The 1,540-nt window shown below is 47.3% G+C and overlaps 1 protein-coding gene across 1 annotated transcript in view; it reads left to right on the top strand.

Moving 5' to 3' along the window:
• gripap1 (GRIP1 associated protein 1) overlaps positions 1–1,540 on the top strand; it is a gene marked incomplete in the record, with an annotated part of 47,724 nt that overhangs the window by 7,827 nt on the left and 38,357 nt on the right. The window contains 1 exon segment of the mRNA XM_014028932.1: positions 905–1,071. Coding sequence (XP_013884386.1) covers positions 905–1,071 — 167 coding nt within the window.

Raw genomic sequence — 1,540 nt, 5'->3', positions numbered from 1 at the left:
GTTACCAGTGAACATTGCCAATGAACAGTACCAGTGAACGTTACCAGTGAACATTGCCAATGAACTTTACCAGTGAACATCGCCAATGAACGTTACCAGTGAACATCGCCAATGAACGTTACCAGTGAAAGTTGCCAATGAACAGTACCAGTGAACGTTACCAACGACTGTTACCAATGGAACACAGAAATTGCCAACGAAGCACGTTACCAACAAAGAGAAATATTACCAATGAACATTACCAACAAATCACAAACATTGCCAATGAACATTACAGATGATCGTTACAACTAATGTTACCAGCGAACGATACCATTTGGGGAGGCTGTGGTAGAGTGGTTAGGGGAGTCGACCTGGAACCGGAAGGTCGCCAGTTTGATTCTTGTCTAGTCGACTCTGTCGTGGTGTCCTTGGGCAAGACACCTTACCCGCCTTGCCTACTGATGGTGGTCAGAGGGTCCGGTGGTGCCTGTGTATGGCAGCCTCTCCTCTGTCAGTGTGCCCCAGGGCAGCTGTGGCTACAATGTAGCTTACCATCATCAGTGTGTGAATGTGTGTGTGCATGGGTGAATGTCTGTTAGTGTGAAGCGCTTTGAGTGTCCTGGATGGATAGAAAGGCACTATATGAGTACAGTCCATTTACCAGCGAACGTTACCAGCGAACATTAACAGTAAACATTAACAGTGAACCTTACCAATGAAAAGTACCAATAGACGGTGAATGTTACCAATTAATGTTACCAATGAACCCAATGATACCATCAGAACATACATGTTACCACGGAACTGAAACATTACTTATGGAACCTAATGTTCAGAACAAATACGGTGTTACACCTCTCCGGTTGTGTAGTGTGTGTCTGTCCTAACGGTCTGCCCCTGCTGTGTGCGGCGCCCCCTTCAGGCCGGTCAGAGACGAGCATAGAGAGGATTGTAGGTAAGCAGGCAGCACTAGGCTGGTCGGCTGCTCTCTGTCCAATAACTCACTGCTTTGGACCAGAACTGGAGATGGCCCTGACCACCGAGCAGGAGGAGAAGAGGCTGCTGAAGGAGCAGGTCCACAGCCTGGAGGTGAGATACACCTGAGAGAGATACACCTGAGACTATACACCTGAGCTAACACACCTGAGAGGATAAACCTGAGAGAATACACCTGAGCTAACACACCTGAGCTAACAAACCTGAGCTAACACACCTGAGCGAATACACCTGAGCTAACAAACCTGAGCTAACACACCTGAGAGGATAAAACGAGAGAATACACCTGAGCTAACAAACCTGAGCTAACACACCTGAGCTAACACACCTGAGCTAACACACCTGAGAGAATACACCTGAGCTAACAAACCTGAGAGAATACATCTGAGCTAACACACCTGAGAGAATACACCTGAGCTAACACACCTGAGCTAACACACCTGAGAGAGATACACCTGAGAGAGTTACACCTGAGAGTATACATCTGAGAGAGATACACCTGAGCTAACAAACCTGAGAGAATACACCTGAGCTAACACACCTGAGCTAACACACCTGAGAG

This window comes from Austrofundulus limnaeus, unplaced genomic scaffold, assembly GCF_001266775.1.
Source record: "Austrofundulus limnaeus strain Quisiro unplaced genomic scaffold, Austrofundulus_limnaeus-1.0 Scaffold831, whole genome shotgun sequence".
NCBI lineage: Eukaryota > Metazoa > Chordata > Actinopteri > Cyprinodontiformes > Rivulidae > Austrofundulus > Austrofundulus limnaeus.
Note: the sequence above shows the minus strand (reverse complement) of the source record. Positions and strands in the feature narration are given on the sequence as shown.